At 35.3% G+C, this 18,528-nt stretch overlaps 1 protein-coding gene across 1 annotated transcript in view; it reads right to left on the bottom strand.

Annotated features, from left to right (window-relative positions):
* Positions 1-18,528, bottom strand: part of STXBP5 (syntaxin binding protein 5) — a gene marked incomplete at its 5' end in the record, with an annotated part of 105,871 nt that overhangs the window by 40,082 nt on the left and 47,261 nt on the right. Inside the window, 4 exons of the mRNA XM_082481873.1 lie at positions 1,655-1,727; positions 2,776-2,930; positions 8,787-8,865; positions 10,316-10,439. Coding sequence (XP_082337999.1) covers positions 1,655-1,727; positions 2,776-2,930; positions 8,787-8,865; positions 10,316-10,439 — 431 coding nt within the window. The remainder of the gene's footprint in view (positions 1-1,654; positions 1,728-2,775; positions 2,931-8,786; positions 8,866-10,315; positions 10,440-18,528) is intronic.

Raw genomic sequence — 18,528 nt, 5'->3', positions numbered from 1 at the left:
ACTCCTCAGCACCAACTCCATCAGAAAAGTGACAGAGCCTTAATGAGGAAAAAAGCCAATAATAAAGAGGTGAATATATCTGTGTTCAAAGAACATTTTTCTCCAGGGAAACACATACTATGCATATGCTCTTTTTTTTTTTTTTTTTTTTTTGAGAGAGAGAGGCTAAAAGGAACACAGCTTCTCATCCCATCTAAAGGAAAAAATTAGCAACAACAGATGAAAATATTCTGCACATCAGTAACTTTATACAGAGCTATCTGGAAAGCTAAAACAATCTTCTATAAATTGAATTAAAGAGAAGCTTAATTTTAACAAAATATGATAAATCCATATGATAACACAGGGCAAAAAGGAAAGCTGTAACAAAAAAGTCTATTTATTTTGTTGCTTTTTTTTCGAGTGTGAAACAATTAATAATTTGCAAGTCAGTCATAACAATGACCACTATAAGCCTTCTAAAAACATCACTGCTAAAGATTTTTTAACATGAAATGGAAAAAGCCTTAACTTCAAATTTCAGGCACTGCAAACTGTTTTGCTTAAGAGAAAGGCCTTGTACAAACCTGTTTATTTCATCTCATTAAAGCTTGTTTTATTAATCTTTCAACATATGAATGTCAGAAGCTTGATACCACTGGTATATCAGAAACAAGTTCTGGATACAGCATATGGCAACGTAACATTGGGAAAATCTACATGAAATTGCTCGGTAGCTGCAAAGTTATCTGGATTAAACTTGACCTTCTTCCAAATTTGATAGAGTCTTCGTTATCTAAGGTATCATTGACTTTGAGGATACGTATTTACAGGTTTTTATTTTGTCCTAGAAGGAAGTTCTTCACAAGGATTTTTTCTCTTCATTGACCATAGGTGACTTTTAATCAGGAACACCACAAAGATCTCATCCCTCAGTTCTTCTGCTACTAATTCCTTAATAGTTAGTTGTCACTGCCTGCACTAATTTTAAAACCCTTGGTAAAAAGTATTTGCAGGAGCCAGAATTTTTAGTCACTACCCAATAGAGTTTAAGGATTGTTTTATGGACAAAGTATAAGAGACTCAAAATGTGTTAGGCAGGTATTAGTTGTGAAAACTGTTATAGGATACTACTTTTCTACTTTCAAGCAACCTCTTAACACAGCAGTAAACCAGAGTAGATGTTACCTTTCTAATTTTATGTATATGATATTTATTGCATCAGTATTGAGTTACTTTAAGCAATACAAATTGTAATTCATTTGGCAATAAAATCAGAAAATATTTATGTGATGACAACAACACTTGTGTCAACTAAAATTACCTAGCTTATCTCAACAGTTTTTCCCCCTGCTCCCTTCCCAAAAATTCTGAGCTTCCCTCATAGCACTTCAAAATAAACACTGATAATTAAAAAGCAACAGTGATCTAAGTAATTTCTGTCAGTCAATTAAGCCTGGAAAAAGTCACATAATATTCCACCCACCTACTACATACTAACTTGAGAAAAGTTGATCAATAAAGATTCTCAGTTCTGCTGAAGAAACCTAATATTTAATATTCAAAATTTTATGTTCTGGACAGGGAGGTATTATGGTAGATTAAAAAGCTATAGAGAAGAACAATAGGCTGAGCACTGCAGTCAACCATTAAAAAGACTACACAAGGCTCTTACCCATTTTGTGCAAGGTCAATCAGTACTAAGTCCTTTTCTAGGAGAACTACTACAGCATATGGTTCCTGAAAGTCTGAAAACAAAAAAGAAAAAAGTTACTTATTGGTAAATGTAGTTCTTGCATGAACAGCCTCAAGAATGTGATCAGTCCTTGCACTCTATCACTTGAGAGTAGAAAAGAGATGACTACACAGTTCCTGAAAATATTTTATACACTCACTCTCCTGAAGACTCCAAGTTAAGTTTGGAAAAGCTACACTCTACCTTCAATTCAATACTCCCAACTCTTAGAATTTGCTGGAACCATTTAAACAGCTCAACAGAAAAAGGAACATGCAGAGGAACTTGTATAAGCAGTATTTTTGAGAAAGAGCCAGTTACAGAACAGTAACATCCTCCCACCCCCAAACTGCTTTTCCTCATATTCATATTCAGTGATGTTTAAATTCCAATTGTTTAAAAAACAGAAAGACAGAGAACTTGACACTAAAATAAGACAATTTAAACAGCTTCTAAAGTTCATCTTGACCTCTTTCAGGAAGACCTCAAATTCTAAGCTAAGCAGCTTCATATATTCTTATGGAATTTGACAGCTAAAAACATTGGAGTCATCACAAATACATTATTAGTCTGGCACAACCACCTAAACTACAACAAAAAATCCTCTTCTGCAGGAGATTACAGGTTACCAATGAACTTCATGTGAGCATTGGAATGAATAAAGTCACAAAAAGTTAAGATTACTACACAAATGCTAATCAAGATTTAGAATTGACTGGAAAGGCCTCGTGCTCAAATATTGATGAACACTGCTGCTGCAGTAGCTACAACTTGATATTGTAATGCTACTTTTTGTCTGCACATGCTTTTGGGATTAAAAAAAAAAAAAAAAAAAGAAACACCATGCAACCAGTAATCACAATTCTTCTAGAAGCAAAGCAGGTTTAATAATAAACTATTCTATTATGATGCTTTGGGAAGCAAAACAGACTTCAGACAGATGCTGCTGCAGTCTGATCCCCAGAGATAAAACAGAAAGGCAATAGTAAAGAATATTTTGATGGGATGAAATCACAGAAAGAAGAGGTCAAAGCACTGAGAAAAATCTTTACAGAGCATACCATTAGGATACGGAGTTTCACAGAGGGTAAGAAAATCAACAATAGAATAATCCATTTCTAGCACAGCAGTACTTTTCCCATGCATAACTGTTAAACAGGGTCTTCTTCCTACAGTGTCATATGACAAGCCTCCCGAGAGAATGATGAAAGGGTCCCTGGAATAAAGCAGAAGCATTTAGGATCAAGTCAAGGTAATATGTAAAAAGAGACTGGGCAGGTTTTGTAACCTTATAATAAAATTCAATGAGATACCATTAAGCAGACATACATTAAGAATCATGCAAACCAGCTCTCCACGTAATGTGTAGCTTGGGTATGTGCTTCAAACCTTAAAAAACAGGAGTTAGAAGACTACAACTCAAGTCAGACATCTCTTCCAAACTTTTTCTTCTATACTGCTTCATTAACTAATCTTTGCAACTGTTTGTCAAGATGAGATTTTTTTTGTTTTGTTAAACTTTGGAATGGTTTCTTTTCTATTTAATTGCAGATTCAGATTTGCCAACAGCTCCATTTATCCATAACATAAAATATTTCAGCAGGATCAGGAAGAAACAGTCCTATTTACTTACTGTACAGAATTACCCTAAATTTTGAAGGATAAAAAACTTTGCAAATAGTGTAAAGTTATTTTGCAGTCACAACAACATGACTGTCGGAGAAGCAACCAGTTGCTTGATAAGATTCAAGACTTAAGACTTAAGAACTTTTAAGAAGCAAGGACATAAATGCCCATAGTTCTCCCATCACATTTACTCTAGACTTTTTATCTATACACCCCCCCCCCCCCCCCCGTACAAATTTCAAGGAACTAATTCCATGTCATAGACTACTACTGCATAATTAAATGGCTGAGTACAGAAAAGCAAAAATATTTCTTCTAGTCTTAAGAAAAGACAAAAGAGGCTTCCCTTCAAAAAATTTTTAAAAGTCTTTACAGAAATGTATTTTTATATACATTCACATTTTCTCCAATATGCACATAATATACAGTTTAGTATTTAAATTTATTAAAAGCAAGATGAAGTAAATATATTCTTTTTACTAGGTATTTTCTTTCCTGATTATCAAAAGTCACCACTCACTTTAATACTGTTTATGTATGCCTTTTAAAGAGTTGAAGAAGTTTCACCCATTATTGACCACTGCCTCAAATTCCAGGTTATATTTCTGGAGGAAAAATAGGCAGTTAGAGTGTGAAATTCCTCTGATCTACTTTTATGCTCACTTTAGGTAGGAATCCTACCCTTTGTTTGTGTCTAACTCAGAAGCAGTTAGTACATCAGTAGTTGGAGAAAATTTGTAGGTAAAAAAGCACCGTCCTGACATATTGTGATAAGGAAGCTAAAGAGATCTTATATTTTTTGTCTCTTCCTATAACACCATCTTTACCATACTGTCTAAATGGCTTTCACTAGTTAGCATTTGAAACACAAATATGACAGATTAGGCACATCTTTCTTCTTGAAAACTGTGTGTGAAGGGTTTAGTTTATGCACATGCTGCCCTCCATAAGTTTAACTCTTGGCACGTTTCAACATGCTCTGTGTTAGCAGCACTGAAGGCAAAGCAGACTGAGATAAGCTTTCGGTTTCTACAATTATTTCACCATCTGCCTGATCCTTCAGAAAGCCCCACTACTGAAGAGTTGATAGGATCAAAGAGATCTCCTGACTGAGGAAGAGACCTCAAAGGAGCGGCCATAAATTAGACCATGGGTTCACAGAGTTCGATAACCTGTCTCCAACAGTAGCCAAAAGTGTATTTCTAGAAAAGGAGTAAGTTTCCATTTAATCTCAATTCTCCATATTGGAACTTCACACAATTTTTTATGGTCAGGTCCATGAAGTAATTTCAGGAAAAGGAGAAACTTTAAATTAACCTGGTATTTTTCAGGATAGCAATGAAGAGAAAAATATTGTTGTGATGTACTTGCAGTATCTTATTGTGTTGGAATGATTTATTGCAGTATTTTTTGTCTTCACAAAATCATTAGTTTTTTTAAACAATAAGGCTGCCGGGACAAATCTGAAGTAATTCTGAGACTTGCGGGTTCACCAAGATCAACTGACAGTATTGAAGTGACAAATTTCAGTTTCTAAGTTTCGTACATCACAGTGAAAACTGCATGCTGGTTTCTCCTGCTTTTATTTCTCAAGGTAATCAGGTTGCTTTGGGCAGGCTTGCCAGAATCTGTATCCTTATGAAGCAAAGAACGGAAGAGCTAAGAATAGATTATACAGTCCTGTCATAGGGATTTTTCACAGATGAGTCAAAGATTAAAGTTGACTTTAGTCTGCCAGAAAGACTAATACAGGTTTATGTATGAACTTTTCATATTTTCATGAAACCATGGATTTACCATGAACAAGCTGTGTGTTTTCTAACTAAACACTTAAAGTGTTGCCCTTCAGTTGTGATACATATTAAAAGGTTAGTGCACATAAATATTAAATAGAAATACCTGATTTAAAAGAAAAAGTGTACTTAATAGATGAGACTGATCCCACTTTGATAGTGACTGTTTACTTCCCTGAAACAATGGAAAACATTTAACAAAAACCAGTGCTGAGCTCTTGGAGAATTGCTATATAGCATTTTTAGCAGCTGTTAACACAGAGGTGGTTCTTTGAAACAGTTATGCTTCAATAGGTTTAGATGCAAACCCTTTATATTAATTTCCTCATCAGTTAAATCTGTAAAATCACTTGGGGAACACCATAAAAAAATTCACTACAAAGGACAGCAATATTTCATCGAAATAAAATTTCAGGAAACACAAGATTAGGTCTTGCAGTGTATAAAAATGTAGTACAACTGAGAGCTGAGTGACTCAAAACCCCAGAGAAAGTTTCTGATCTATTTCACAAGTAAACTGTCAAATGTCAGTCAGTTTCTGGCAATCTGGACACTAGAGGGAACAGTATATACAGAAGTTAGGCCATTGGCACCAGTTGGCTTATTTTTCAAACCATGGGGGAATTTGTCAAGAACTTAATCCCTAGTAATAAAGGTGGAAACAACTTCAAGAGTTAGTTTACCTTAAGACTGGAAATCTTGAAATAATAGCGAAGATAAATTACAAACTCATTTTGGGAAGTGTGCTTTTGAACTGACAAGCTCATACAACAAAGTAGTACTATTCAAATGAAATTAATAGATCAAGAACTTTTACTTATCTGGAGACCTCAGTATTATTGTAACCTCTGGGTCCCAGTTACATACATCCATCTTGCTAAGAGGTACTGCTCTACAGTTAGTCCAGTGCCAGCTGTGTTAGCCACCAAGTCAATATCCTTTTTGATTATGTTTTATGGAGAGACTTTTGAGCTGTAATTTCTATTATACAGTGCTCTAGTAACAAAGAATAAGCTTGGGCAATTTTACAATAATGCTAATATCAACCAGAGCAAATACAACAAGGGACTGGATCTGGAGGGGTGGGAAATAGCATTAGGAAGCTCAAGAACTTCTCTAGATTCACTTTAGTCAGAAAAGTATGCATAAAAGCAACATGGAAACCATTTCAGCAAGCTCAAAAGGTAACCTACCTTTGCTTCAGAAAGAGATGAGTATTTTAGATGAACTTAAATGGCTGGAAAACAATGACATTGTGCTCTGGGATTGGAAAATTACACCAGTCTGCTCAAGGAATATACCAAGAACTTGCCTTTCAACCCCCTAGTCCAGGTACAGGACAACTTTCAATAGTAATCTTTCTACATATATTCTTCCGGAAATAAAACTAGAGGCATACTTTTGTTGTAGGGTAAACAACTTTGGCTTTGGAGATTTCACAGGCACTATCTGCAATAGACTTAAGAACCCCAACGGCAGAAAACCCACAAACTTAAGAGATAAATAGGTAGCCTGTAAGAACCAGAAAAAGCCTCAATGTCCTCCCGTTTCCTGGCTCCAGCTTCACAATACGGAGAACATAATGGAGGGAAAAAGCGAGTAGGGATTAATAAGAGCTGCAGCAGTACAAAGAACGGGGTCTGTAGCCCCTGCTACAGGCTGCAGTCAGTTATGTTCCTTCTGTGTTGTTCTGGACACCGTTTTTCAAAAAGTTTTTGAAGTACTCACTGTTTTTCACAATAAAAAAGTTCGGTGAAATAACTTAAATATGCATTAAACAGTACTTCTTAAATATGTTGTAAGCTTTTTAGTTTTGTTTTCTTTTGTGATTGTTTTTCTGGTTTGCTTTTGAAGAACAGTTAAAGCGGACTGCTATAGAAGCAAGTTTATTTGGCTTGTTTCTTATATTCTTTCAGTAGCTAGAAAAACTTTAGTCCTGTCCAGGAATGATTCTCCTGTGCTACAGAAATTAAACCATGAACAATGACAGTGCTTTAGCTAGAATTCATAATTTATCATGTTCATACCTAATCAATTTCAATTTGTAAAGAGAAAACTATCAAAAATTTAAGCATTGAAAGGTAGTTCTGCTTTGCCTTAGAATTCTTGTAATACCATTACTAGTGAAACTGAAAATTCAATTCTGAACTGAAATACATCTAGCATTAAATGAATAGATTTTTCAGTGCACCACTTTACTACCACAGTGTGAACTGGCTTTTTTTATGGTTTTGGTTGTTGGTACATTTGGTGGTGGTTGTTTTTTTAAGTTATGGAAAAGTATCATAACAGTTATAGGAGTACACTGAAGCTGGAGAAAATATTACAGAGAAAATATTAAATTGAACTGCATCCAAACATTCAGTTTGGATGAACACTGGACAACGAGAGGTGTAACAAAAAAGCCCACACTAGGAAAAAGTAGTCTCCCCAAAGAGCTATGTATTCTTAGAAATTATATAAGAATAAGCTCCTCTTTAAACTGTGTGAAGAGTCAACTAGTTTTCACATTATAACATTACAATTGCATAGAACAAGCTTTGAACTAGTCTTTTTCTTCAGAATGACTATTCATAACAGAAGGCTTTTGATTGCAGAAATTGTAACTTGCTGAAGCTGAGACTACTTTTGGTTATCTGTATCTTTCTTTAGATCAGCTTTTGACATTTCAGTTGAGAAAGGAATATGCAGACAGATACAGACTGCTTCAAGTAAAATATGGCTTTCCAGCTGATATACATCTGAGAGTTAGCCCCAGTTAAATTTATATTTACCTCACTGTTAGCAAACAAAAATACACAAAACCACTGATATTATATGCATGGGTTTACCAATATATAGTAGAAACCTATATTTCATCAATTAAGTAACCACCTTCTATAGATTTGAATGTCTGGAAAGCAAATGAAAACAATACATGAACTCCCCCAAAATAATAGAAAAAAAGAAAAAGTCATCATTTGCAAATAGCTGAACAGGTTTCTATGAGTATTTTATCTTTATATTGCACTTTTTACTCAAACAGTTTAAAGCACTTTGGAACATAAAAGAAATTCCACACTGCACACAAAAGCCTTCAATCCTAATTGTAGTCTTGGTAACAAAACATGCTACTCAGGATACTGTTAATTCCATCTGAGCCTCTTTTTGCAATTACTGCTTTGTTACATTCTCAATGTGCATAATTAGGCACAGTTCACTGCATAAATTACTGCACTCTACTAGAAAAGCTTCTGTCAGTAAGATTTTTTGGGGGTAACGTATTCAGAATTCAGAACATTTTGCAGGCTGCTATTTGTCAAATTTCAGTTTCTTCAGGTGTGTGCTTCAGGGTCTTCTGTGCTTTATCAGCCCTTTTTTTTCTTTAATATTCTCAAAGGATTGAGTAAAAATACACATGAGTTTAGTAGCATAGAAGCAGCATGTAGATAATACATTAGCAGTATCTTTACTTAAGGTTCGTATGTAGTGATTTGTTCACATATGTTTTTGTAGTTTATTCAGCAATCTGTGATTTACCAAAATTATTTCAGCTGTTTTAACATAGTTCAGTGCCATCAGGATACATACCCCATCAACTGGAAAAAAAGTATGTTCCCAGAGAGCTGCACTTATTTTACATATGTTAATTTTGCATACAGAACAAGTCTTACCCAGCTCTAGTTGTTTTATATTCCACCTTAAGGATAGGTTTGCAGGGTTCTGGCTTCTTTCCATCCTTCAGCTGCTTTCCTAAAGTGAATTATTTTCTTATATTAATCTTACAGTTCCATAACATGATGCAACTTGGAAAGTAGAACATTCATACCAACATATATTCAACACCTCTGACAATTACAGACTATGCCTTGGAATAATATCATTAAAGATTGGTGTATTCAGAGTTTAAACAAAATGTCAAGGTTTAGGTTTTTTTTGTTGTTGTTGGGTGGGGTTTTTTTTTTTTAAGTGTTGTAGTATATTTGTTTTCAAAAATATAGTCCTCCCCTAAAATGTTGTTTAAAGTAGCACTGGGACATTTAAATTTTATCTTGTGTCTACCATTTTGCAGTTAAAAGTGGCCAGCTTATAAGTAAAGTGAGGTTTATTCTGAGTGTTATCCTTACGGGATAAGACTTGAATTTGAACATGAAGGCCCACTCTTTCTCTACTGTGCACTACTTGCAACTAAAGCTTCTACAGATGCAACTTCCCATGGAATCAGTAGAAATTAAGAGTAGGGTGTAAATAAGGATTTTTTTTTTCTATCCAAACATTGATAAAGTCTGATACAACTATAAAGTTCTGCAGAGAATTTAATTTGCAGCCCAAGATCAAAATAAAAATGTTTCTTAAAAGAGGCCAAAACATATTAAAATAAAGCTAGTCTTGTCTAACTAGTTTTACGACTACGGTAAGTGTCGGTTTTTTGGTTTTTAACTTCTGCAGGATCATATAGAAACCCACAGCTTCCTTTTTCCACTCTAGTCCACAGCCAGCACAGTGAACATGGACTTGCTGGAGGCTCAGACAGGTTAACCAGGATGCTTAACTACAGCATCTTATACTATGACCATAAACTCACAGATTATCCTCTTACATTCACACTTAAGAATCTGAGGTAAATAAGTTGCTAAGACATGATTTATACACATGCACGCCATGTAAACCTGGCATTTGTATAGAACATTTTTGAAAAGCAGCAGTGTATTTCACAGAACAACATGTAATTTTAATTTCTTAGATTAACATTAATGCAAGACTTCTCAGAAGTGGGAACATCTTACCAGATGCTAGTCTTACTGTTACAAGTCTTTCCAAGAATTTATATGGTAATCTACACATTTATACATGAAACAGATGCTTGCTTATATGTACTTTAAACAACATATGGGATTGTAATGTCAAGAAAAAACCAAGACCTGCAAAATATGCATTAGTTAATTTTGAGATCAAGGCCATTGTGTGAGACGCCAGCTTAAAGTTCAGAGATTTAGACAGAACTACGCTGATTTGGATTCTTATTTCATTAAGACTGGGCTTTTTTAAAATGAAATCTACCATAATTTGATATGACAGACTTTTTTTTGCTTGCACTGCAAGTGCATTTTTAATACTTGGTTTTGCAAGACACACTTATTTTTAATACAAGTTCTGTATTTTAAAAGCTGTCAAACACAGTGGGTATCCATTTTCATCTTACCGTGTGGAGTGATTGTCTGGAATGGTTTGGTAGGAGATTTTACATTCCATATGGTCAAGGTACCATCTGAATGACTACAAATAAATTGTTTTCCTTCATGATGCCAAGCCACAGAGTGAATAGCCTACGCAAGAAAAAAAGAAAACACAGAACAGTGGAAATTGAGTACCTTCGTATCATTTTGTCATTACTCCTTCCTCAATTACATTAGATAGCAAAAGGAAAGTAGAGAAAGCACTAATTAAATCACGCTGCTCTTAGTATGTCCTAGTTCTCCCACAGTAAGTTCTCCATTTTTAAGTACTTCTTTCAGACACACTTTACCCATCAAAAACACTGTCTTCGTTGTAGTGACATGTTTAAGGGGGAAAAAAATCCTCCTCAGTGTAGTAGTATTTTTCAACAATGGGTAGCATGCAGAGAATAATTGTAAGCACTTATTTGAGCTTTGCTAAACAAAATTTTTATTATTGGGAAAAATACACTATTCATACAAAAAATACCTACTTGATGGGATTAAGTCAAAGTTTTAAAAGCCATTTTGAGATGTCTATGTGGATGTGCACAAGAAGCACGCATGGGCTGAGAACGTAAGTAAAAGAAGTGATCAAACCATAACACATCAAATCTTACTGCAGAAGACAGCTGACTAAAATAAATCTAGTTGCTGCCTTAAGGTGAGAGAAAAGTAAACAATGAAGCAAAGAATACAAATAAGGTAGAGATTAACTAGTAAGAAGAGACTGGTCCTATTTGTTTCCTGCATCTCTATTAGTTCATAGAGACACTATGAAACCATTAGGTGATGTTCAAAGGAATTTTAGTTATAGCATGAAAATATCAATAAACAACGAAAACCTGAAGTATTTCTCTACTACACAAAAGGTGCAGAAGGAAGTTTTACCTGCTGGAAGTATGGAACTTCAATATTCCTGAGTAGGTAGTTCTGCTTAATACTTATGGTAAGGACATTACTCTAGGTAAACTGAAAGGAGGACCTGAAAGCTGATGGGCTGTACAATACCTTCTTTTGATGGGTTACCCTCAGTAGAGATTCTGTCTGTAAGCAGGGCTTACACTCACTCCAGCTCCTCAGATACCTATGGATTTCCTCTGAGAGGGAACCTGGGTGTGTCAGTAGTAGAGAACACTAACTAGCAACGAGAGATTAGGCAGCAAATTACTAGGTGAAGAGGAAATCACACAAGACAGATCTAAGCTACCTTTGCCTAAACTGATTGTACACAGATCAGGTCTTCACATTTCATAAGAGTATACAGAAAAAAAAAGACAGTTTCCAGCAATATGATTGGGAGAATCTAGACATTAAATGGCAGAGGAAAACAACTACACTGCATGAGTGTAGAGTCTCTGATAATAACTTTTTCAACTTAAAGAAGTAGATCTAGATAGCTGTAAACTACAGATTAAATTTCAAAAAGAAATAATAAATTTAGTTAATCTTGTTCCTCATGTAGTGCGGAAGCACTATATATTTTGTTAGAAGACAGATTCAGTGTATCAATGTCACATCTACACATATGTAGCTCAAACCTAAACATTTCACATGAAGCCTCCAAGAGTCAAAGTGAAATGGTCTTGCTCATTCTGTTGGTAAGAAATTATTATTCAGGAAATAAAAGGAGGTATTATAAAAGATATTTTGTGTAAATATTGAAAATTTGTTTTTCTTTACCAACATAGCATTGAAGTCAGGGATCAGCAAGTTTGAAAGTGCAGACTTGGTAAAACAAAGGTTGCATTTCAAAATGCTCTTTTCACTAAGCAAATAAATGATCTATACTATGACTAGTAATACAAGTAATAAGTATGCTTTAAGTATTCTCCCATCTGGAGTCTAACCCTGATGATTGTAGGCAGCCCATAGTGTAAAAGCGTATCAGAAACTGTTCCATCTATGTAGAAAGAGCTCTTAAGAATCAGTAAGAACGCAAGCTTTATAGAAGGATAAATCAGAGAAATTAACGCTTTTTCCTTTTCTTGAAAAAGAAGGTCAAGAGGAAGAAAATGCAACAACCCATTACTGTCAGAACGGCATTAATGCTTATGAACATAAAAAGATCTGATAAACTGAGCACAAAAGGATGACTGCTATCACTTAATTTCTGCAAGGAACCTGATGGGATGGAAAGAATGCTGAAAGAACAATGAGGCCTTTGGCTTTATGGCTATTTATTGCCTAGTTTTATAGAGCATCTAGTTACATTTAGCAATGCAGCTAAATATAATTTAAAGCATAACAAAAACACGTTTTATGTCTTTTTAAAGTAATCCAACTAACAATTCTGTGGGCTGCATAGAATAAACTTTGGTAGAGAGCACAACCCTTTGCTATTACACAATTCACAGCTTTTTGTAAGCCTGAAAAATAAAACCAGACCAGTAAGTAGCTGTAGCATAATCTTTAAGTATACTACAGGCTAGTATATCTACAGTGACAAGTCACAATGAAAAAAGGACAATAACTTCAGGTGGTGCTAGTTGATTGATATCAATAGCCTCAACTACCACAACAAAACCAATAACTGAAAAATCATCTCAATACTCAAGAGCAAAAAGTTTTGACAGTTTTTCCATGGTTAAAATTAGTGCTAGAATTTGAAGGAAAGCATAACATCCAAAATAGAAAAATCAGGTAGAATCCACTGACGCTGCAAATCTATACAAAGATTCTTAGACACTAGAAAACCCCTAGGAGTAATATTCTTTCCCCCCTCACTATTTTACACAAAACTTAATGATGCAGAATAAAACTCCAAAGTTTTAATCATAATTCTCATCTTGATTTAAAACTTCATCTGGTAGCATTTTGGTACTGTAATGCAGCAGTGTGCTTAAATCAGCTAGTGCTGATTCAACTGTTTCAAATATTTTTGTGGAATATATCACTGGTCATACGGATCCCAAACAGACAGTAATCCCTTATGACAGGATCATGTACTTGTAACACAAAGGATTGCTACTATATTTAAGGCACAAGGCATTTGCATCCTTAAGAGGAGTTGTCTGCACAGGTAACCCAAGTCCTGACGTCACTAAGTAAGTTTTGATTGAATTTTTCCACCAAGGGAATTTAACTGTTTCAATTAATTAAAATACGTATAACAAAAAGTCCTTTTGTTCTCACTTTTATAGCTGATTATATGCATACCATTTGAGACTGCTCTTGGTATCTCATCTTCCTCCAAGACAATATACATGCAGAAGTGTATTGATACTTCGATGTGAATACAAAAACTATTAATTTAAGCAGCTCCCCCTGTTTCTGAAAGACTTTTAACCCATTTTTCTAATACCAAGTTTAGACTACTGCAAATACAGTTGCTACAACTCAGGAAAAAAAATTAAAAAAATCTTGAAGTAAACTGGCTTTCTTTTTTTTTTTAAATAATATGCAACTCCTTGCTTGTTTTTCAAGAATAACACAATCTTTGGCAAAATGTTTCTGCATACTTTCCCACAGGAACGCACCAGAATCATGGAGAACTCCTTTCAACATTCTTTGGATTTGACCATGATCCTTCACTCTTTTGTGCCATTAATTGATCTTGAAATATATTGTGCATGACTGGTAAGGTCCACAACATGATATTACTTATTCTGCAACCAGACTGTTTTCCATAGCCTATTCAGATTTCACTGTTCTCCATTTCCATGGACAGTATTTTCTAGTAAACGTGAATGGATGATGACACTGACTCCTTTTCTACAGGTTTACCAAAATATTCAAAGCAAGCGTAGTAACTTGGGAGTACCTGTGCTAACTCTTGTCAGTAGCCTAAGAAAGGGGAAAAAAATGCTGCAAATAAAAAAAATGTAGTTACCGAGACTTAAATGGCAATATATCATGAAGATCATTTTGATGCAATGAAATGTGCAAGTGCCTAAGGACTGCATTGACATGCTTTGGTCTCTGGCAAGTCACATGTCAGTGTTGCTTCCCCCCCCCTCCCCCCCTCTTAATCCCACAGGCTACTTTGACATGTTTTTAATGCTGTAAAATAATCTCTTACACTCAGCCATGTACCAGAACATTGAGCCTAAAAATAGTAATCTATAATACATTTGCTGAGTTAATGCTATCAAAGCTTACTTTAAATCAGAACAAAATACTACTTGAAGAACAGACTTTTAAAAAAACCTAGTTTTAGTTTTCAAAAGTTGAACTTCAATTTTTTAGAAACAAAACTAATAGTTGAGAAATTTGTTTTCTTTCTTTCATGGATGAAAATACATTATGGGAAGTGTTTGCAGTTTAAGCAGTATTCCATTTAAGATATACATAACTTTTTTTTTTTTAAATCCCCAATGTTTGAACATAAAAGGCTTAAGAATGACGCAAAAAGAATTTGCCATTTTGTTTTTCTACTGAGTTTTCCCAAGACAAAAAGGATGTCTTGAGGAAAGGGTTTCAAGGAAACTTTCTAAAGAAAAGTTCATTCACGACTGCAGTTCTACCATGTCAAAGATAATTTCCTCCAAATTATCCGAAAAGGAATGTTGCATTTGTGCATTTTTCTAATTCTAAACATGCAACATATTGCTATTATATAAAAAGTACACAGTACTGGAAATTCAGGATCTCATTTGTAATATAAAAAAAAAAAAAACCAAGAACAAGTTCTAACTAAATTCCCTGTTACGAGCTAGAAAGTTTTTGAGGGAAGAATGTCAGCAATCAGCACTAGTACTAATCATGATCTAGAGATGCCTCCCCCAGTAATAGTTAAGCAGAAGTATGATTAGAAAGGTTTTAGGGGTGGTGGTGTTGCCCACCCAGTAAGCATTCCTGTCCTTGGGATGAGGGCTCCCAGTGTTCTTGTGCTGCAACTACCAGAGCAGGGTGCTGGGCAGACACACATGTTCAGACAGGAAGAAAGCATGGATAGTATTCCACTGACCTAGCTTTCAAGGCAATTAATGAGACTGCCCCACCACAACATGAGAATTTGCTTCAAGAAAGCCTCCTAAAAGTAAAGTAATTTGGAATGAAACCAAGCAGGAAGCGACAGAGATATAATAGAAACCAGCTTCTTCCCTGAGGAAATCACATAGGTATCTTTCCATAAAAACTCTGATCATGCAGGAAGTTTGACCCTCATTCTTCCTTAGCAGAGGAAAATCATAGCATTTGTACCTTTAGCTCACACCCCAGGCAGAGCACTGCAATTTTTAACAGGCATAGGATTAGTCATCACTTTTGCAATGACTGGTGAAGCATTTTATGAGACTGATGAGACTACATAGTTAACCAGTACCAGAAGAGTTGTTTGTTTTCAATAAGGTTAGAGCCAGAGAATGTTTCCCCAGTGCTAATAAGCAGGCCTGATTCACCAAACAAGATCCCTCTGCAACTTTCCACTTCAGCAGTCTGAGATGGCACAGTCAGGGAGGAAGAAGGGAGACGACAGCATTTCCTGCATCTGATGAACAGCTCTGCACCAGATCTCATATGTGAGAAGACTGAACTGAGTTGCTCTCTTCTCACTGGTTGTCAACTCCACACTCAGAAGAGCTCTCATCAAGAATAAGTAGAGAACACCAAGGATATAAATCCTGAGGTTTAAAATCCTACTGCTGATACAGGGCAGAATATCACGAGCATTACCCTCTGCGAGAGAAGAGGTGAAACATATTCATGGATGGAATACAGCCCTTATAGTCACCGTATAGAAAGAAGTCTCGGGCAAAGCCACTGGAGCAGGAAAACAACAAGAAACAAGAGCTAGAAAGATCCTGTGCACAGAAGTATTCAAATTTACAGGGTTTGCTTGCAGAAAACTAAATCGCAGAGAGCTTCCTCTGCTCTGTGCCACACTTACCAGAAGCAGAGATCTCATGAGATAAGGTAATATTCCACCAGTGCTAGACTCAGCGTGTGTACTCTCTTGAGCAAGGAAACCATTACATTGCCAGAAAGTCTAAAGATTTTCCCCAAACCTGAAGTTTTCATGTGCAACGGGTCCTTCTGACTGAAACTCTTCTTGGGTGTACAGAAAGAGGGGAAGAGAGTTAATTATACCGTGACTTGCTGTATTGTCATGCAACCACAACTAATTATGGCAAGATATTGCTGGGGTGGTCAGGTTAAGACAGCCTTTTTGCACAGCAACACAATCTTAGATTAGACTAGCCAATAAAGGTCTTGGCAAAACATTACAATACTGTAATAGTTATGATAGGTCACCCTAATTATTTGTTATTGGGGATAGAGGGGGGAAGAGCTAAATAAGGAATGAGTATGGCCACCAATTTCTTAGGCTCCTTTATTATAAAGGGAGCAGATGTCTTAGTGCTCCAGTCAATGAGAAAAGATATTCCAGAAAACCATACAGGAGCAAGCTTAACTCTAAAAGTTTTTAATTGTGTTACATCTTGGCTATAACATCCTTGCAAAAACACTTTGGTTATTTCTATTACATATCTTAAAAATCAGGTTGTGTTGCATCTTCTTGACCAAAGTTTTTCAACTGTGAAGTCAGTATTACATGTTAAGAGAACAAAACTAATATTCGTCTTACATGCAGAAAAAAAGAAAAAAGATGCAGTCAAATTTAGATTGGACATACAATAAATTATTCCTGCCTAGAACTGTCTGCTAGTTACTCTCCTCTTACCCAAGACCTTGGTTAGCTGTACCCTCCCTGTGTACTGCTCAATTTAGTCAATTTCCCTGGCTTCTGATTTTCCATTCTACTTTACAACCTATACAACCGCACTAGCCTGCCACTGAAGACAATTCTTTGCTTACTATACATATATAGACATTTCAGTTTTTGGTGAAGTATTTGAATTGCTAAGTCATTCAAGCAGAATGAAGTTTACCTTGTTATCAGAATTCCAACAATGCCAGTCAGTGTTTTTCACTGTACCAGTTACAGTGTTACTTGTGTATGATGGAAAAGTTACCCACCTATTCACAGTAACCTCTTTCAGCATTAAGCAAGCGAGAACGGTTCTCCCTTTTCTGTTAAGGAAGCTGCTCATAAAAACTAGCAAAGTATTTATTATTTGGCAATACTATTTTATTCTTGCAAAATGCAATAAGAACTGTTTCTTCTGCATTACTTAACATTTACATTCACTTACTTGAAACTGTGCTAGCTGAAAAACAGCAAGAACAGTATATTTATATAGGTCACAAGTTAATCAGCACTGATCATAATATGATTAGAAAGATGGCATTATAGAGTTGAATATTCCTTTCACTGAAAAACTGAGGGAGATTCTACATTTTTGCAGCTAAATACAAAACTGAGAGGCACTGAAGAATAAAATGAAAGATAGATACAGGAGAAGCCCCACCTCACCTGATGATTCACACTAAAAAAAGGACAGCTATAACATAATCATTCACTTTCTGCAGCTTTCTATTTATTATCTTTTCTACCTGATATGGCCTTGAGAGAAGGTCCTTGGTCCAAAAACAATTACAGTATTCTCTACAATGGCACCTTTCACAAAACACTTATTTTTCAATTCTGTTAGACAAAATTAATTGTTTTATTTCTATGCCACTCAGGCCAGAATCCAGAAGAACTTGAAACTACCTAACTGTGTCACATCCAAATAAAGAGGGACATTATTCTATACTGCCTTCCCCCTTAGAAGATTAGATCTAAGTAACTTGCCCATTGAAGAAGAAATTCCTTGTCATACAACGTTAAATGGATGAGAACCAACAAATTACTGCATACAGCAATTCTTTTTCCAATGAGAAATTTTTCTTAAAGGGCAATCTGAACTCACAGAAAAAGCATACTTCAACTTTGAAGACTTGGCCAATATTTTTTCTTAAGCAACTTTACTGTATGTTGATTCTCACTAATGAGAGCAGTGAAATCCAAGTTCACTCTACAGATCTTTTTTTTTTTTTCCTCTCTCCTTCCTATCCATTCCCAACTTATGATAACGCACATTTCTTTACCAAAGGACGTTACCTAAGGTATGCCATTATGTCTTCTGAAATAAAAAAAAACAAAACCAATCTGAAAAACTAGATGTATTCACTTATAAATCCTACAGGAAATCAAAGATGAAATGGTTGAACTATTCACTGCTGTTTGCAATCTCTCAAATCAGGGTTGGTTCAGGAAAATACGTATAGAGTTAGCTTTTAAACTAATGGACCAGAAAAATCAAAAAACCCTAAACAAACAAAAAGAAACATTGTGTCTACCTGGGGTAAGTTT

This window comes from Vanellus vanellus (assembly GCF_965231255.1).
Source record: "Vanellus vanellus genome assembly, chromosome: 3".
Classification (NCBI taxonomy): domain Eukaryota; kingdom Metazoa; phylum Chordata; class Aves; order Charadriiformes; family Charadriidae; genus Vanellus; species Vanellus vanellus.
The sequence above is the reverse complement of the archived record's forward strand: the minus strand, read 5'-3'. Positions and strand labels throughout refer to the sequence as shown.